Genomic DNA, 2223 nt, shown 5'->3' on the forward strand with positions numbered 1-2223 from the left:
TGCTAAGAGCTTGTGATGAGTGCAGTAAACCCCCAACCACTACCCCCCAAGCAAACAAACAAACAAACAAGCTATCTCTTCACAAAAGTCACACAAATTCATCAACATCACTGAAATCTTCATCGCTGAATTCAGCAATCGAATCATCAGACGAGGAATTGCATGAGTCACAGATACTGAAAACAAGAGGATCTATTTCGGTGTCCACAATCATGTCCCTTTCCCAAGCCTCAGCCTCAATTTGCTGGACATGGGCACAACAGTTTTCCCAGTTTTGTTAGGTTACACCCGCCAACGCCACCGGTAGGAGCTTTTCAACTTCTGCCAAAGTGAGACCTTTGTTCCTGCTTGCTATAAAGCCCTTCACTTGGCTCGACCTCTGTTCCTGCTTGCTATAAAGCCCTTCACTTGGCTCCAAACAAGTTCAATTGGGTTGAACTTGCAGTGGTAGGGCGGTATACGGAGAACATCGTGACCATGGGCAGCCGCCAAGGTGTCAATCATGTAGATAATGCTTGGAGTGTTGACTTTTTGTGTGAGCTCAAGTAGCTCTGCCCTCACCATGTCGGCAGTCTAGGGGACCCCCTTCTTTGTCAGCCAAAGCTGAATATCTGCTTTTCGGGTTGATGACGTAGGGGCCTTTTCAAGCGCCACACTGTGGTATGGCGCATTGTCCATTATAATAACGCTGTTGCCTGGAACATTAGGCAGAAGCTTCTCTGTGAACCACTTCTCGAAGTATTTTCCATCCATTTCGGAGTGGTAATCAGCCTTGTTGCCCTTCTTGGCTCGGAAGAAGTCAGCAGCTCCTTGCACAAAGCCTGTTGCAGAGCTCCCGGCATGCACAAGGATCAAACTGGCCCCCTTTCCTGAGGGCGCAGGCAGTCCTGTTGTCGGGCCTTTCAGGAACGCATCATGTGAGGACTTCACGCCTCTGTCCTGCCAGACAGTTTCCTTCGTATGCCCGCTGTTCACCCAGGTTTCGTCCATGTAAATGATGGATCTGTACAAAGCAAAACAAAATAATGGATGAGGTAATTAACATCATTAAACATACCCACGGCTATGCCATAGCAGCAATACGAGTCTTGCCATATCACTGACAACACAGAGCAGAATATAGGCCAAAAACTGAGTAGGAAATGTTACTTCATGATTTATCTTCATTCTTTGCCTGCGAAATGATATGCACGCGAGCACCAGGAGCCCCAAGTTGCGTCCATCGGAAGAACGAGTACTACGATTCATTCCTGCATGTCATTTCTGCCATGACGGCGGGATGATACGCATACTGGTGCCTCGACCAGTGGAGACCTGTTTTTGGCTTGTCGTAGCAGACAGTTGGAATTAAACTGATTACTTCTGACCAACTCAGGTAGTTCCTCACCCAAATATAGCATAAAACATCACCGGCCACCAAATGCCACCTCTGAGCAAAATTCACGTCAGAACAATTGGGGTTGAGCAAATTTTTCATTTTTTTTTTTCTGATGACGCAACATTCATTGCCAGTTCTGCAAGAAATCCGTATTAATGTTATTAAATGGTAAACGTTAACATCACGCGTTATGGGACAATCTAAACGTGTGAGAAAAGATGCAAAGCATTATTCTTACCTGCCCTGTCTTTGGAATTCCTTAATCGCCTGCAGGAACTGCCGGCGCCAGGCAGTGATGGCACTGCGCTCGATCAAAGCAAGATTCCTTTTTCTTTTCTGAAATATGAAGCCAATGTCCTTCAACAACCTCCACAAGGTGGTTTTCTTGAAATGCGGCAGGTCCTCGTCTTCGTTGACAGCCTTCCGAACACTCTCCAGCGTGGGTACCTCTCGCTTCCTGTACATCTCATGTACCTTCAGTCGGACGGCATGCACCGTGAAGCTGTCATGCTTCACCGTTCGTGAACTTGCGATTCTCACATGACGAGGCCTTTTCTTCGGAGACATCAATGGTCCGCACAGGCGCTCCGCCTTGTATTTTGCGACGGTACGCGGAGACACTCCCGTATCCTCGCTAACAACATTCAGAATATCCCGGACGGATTTCTGCGGGAAACGGGCTCTATTCCGAGCATACACGTTTGAAATGACTTGCCTCGCGTGTCTGGAAATCTTCGAAGTGCGAATCTTCGAAAAAAGCCGCTCCGGAGAGGTGGTCGAAGTCAATGCGTTGGACGCCATTTTCTGAAAACGAGATGCGAAGCACGGAGAGCACAGCTGGCAGG

The 2223-nt window shown here is 47.9% G+C and overlaps 1 protein-coding gene across 1 annotated transcript; it reads right to left on the reverse strand.

The window, feature by feature from the left end:
• Positions 1 to 443: 443 nt before the first annotated feature.
• LOC149338970 (uncharacterized) lies at positions 444 to 2016 on the reverse strand. Its single transcript, XM_089550384.1, has 2 exons — positions 1617 to 2016; positions 444 to 1003 (listed from the first exon to the last, which is right to left on the reverse strand). The coding sequence occupies exons 1-2, from the start codon at positions 1943 to 1945 to the stop codon at positions 574 to 576; spliced, it is 759 nt and encodes a 252-aa protein (XP_089406510.1). The 5' UTR covers positions 1946 to 2016; the 3' UTR covers positions 444 to 573.
• Positions 2017 to 2223: the final 207 nt, after the last annotated feature.

This window comes from Amblyomma mixtum, chromosome 6, assembly GCF_055824585.1.
Source record: "Amblyomma mixtum isolate Tamu chromosome 6, ASM5582458v1, whole genome shotgun sequence".
In the NCBI taxonomy this organism is placed as follows: domain Eukaryota; kingdom Metazoa; phylum Arthropoda; class Arachnida; order Ixodida; family Ixodidae; genus Amblyomma; species Amblyomma mixtum.

What these genes read in the sequence shown, in the direction of transcription:
- LOC149338970 (XM_089550384.1), bottom strand. Translation starts at nt 1,945, where the DNA reads ATGTCTCCGAAGAAAAGGCCTCGTCATGTGAGAATCGCAAGTTCACGA. An exon ending in GAATTCCAAAGACAGGGCAG is followed by an intron (nt 1,004 to 1,616) that starts GTAAGAATAATG and finishes TGCTTTGTACAG; the next exon opens with ATCCATCATTTACATGGACG.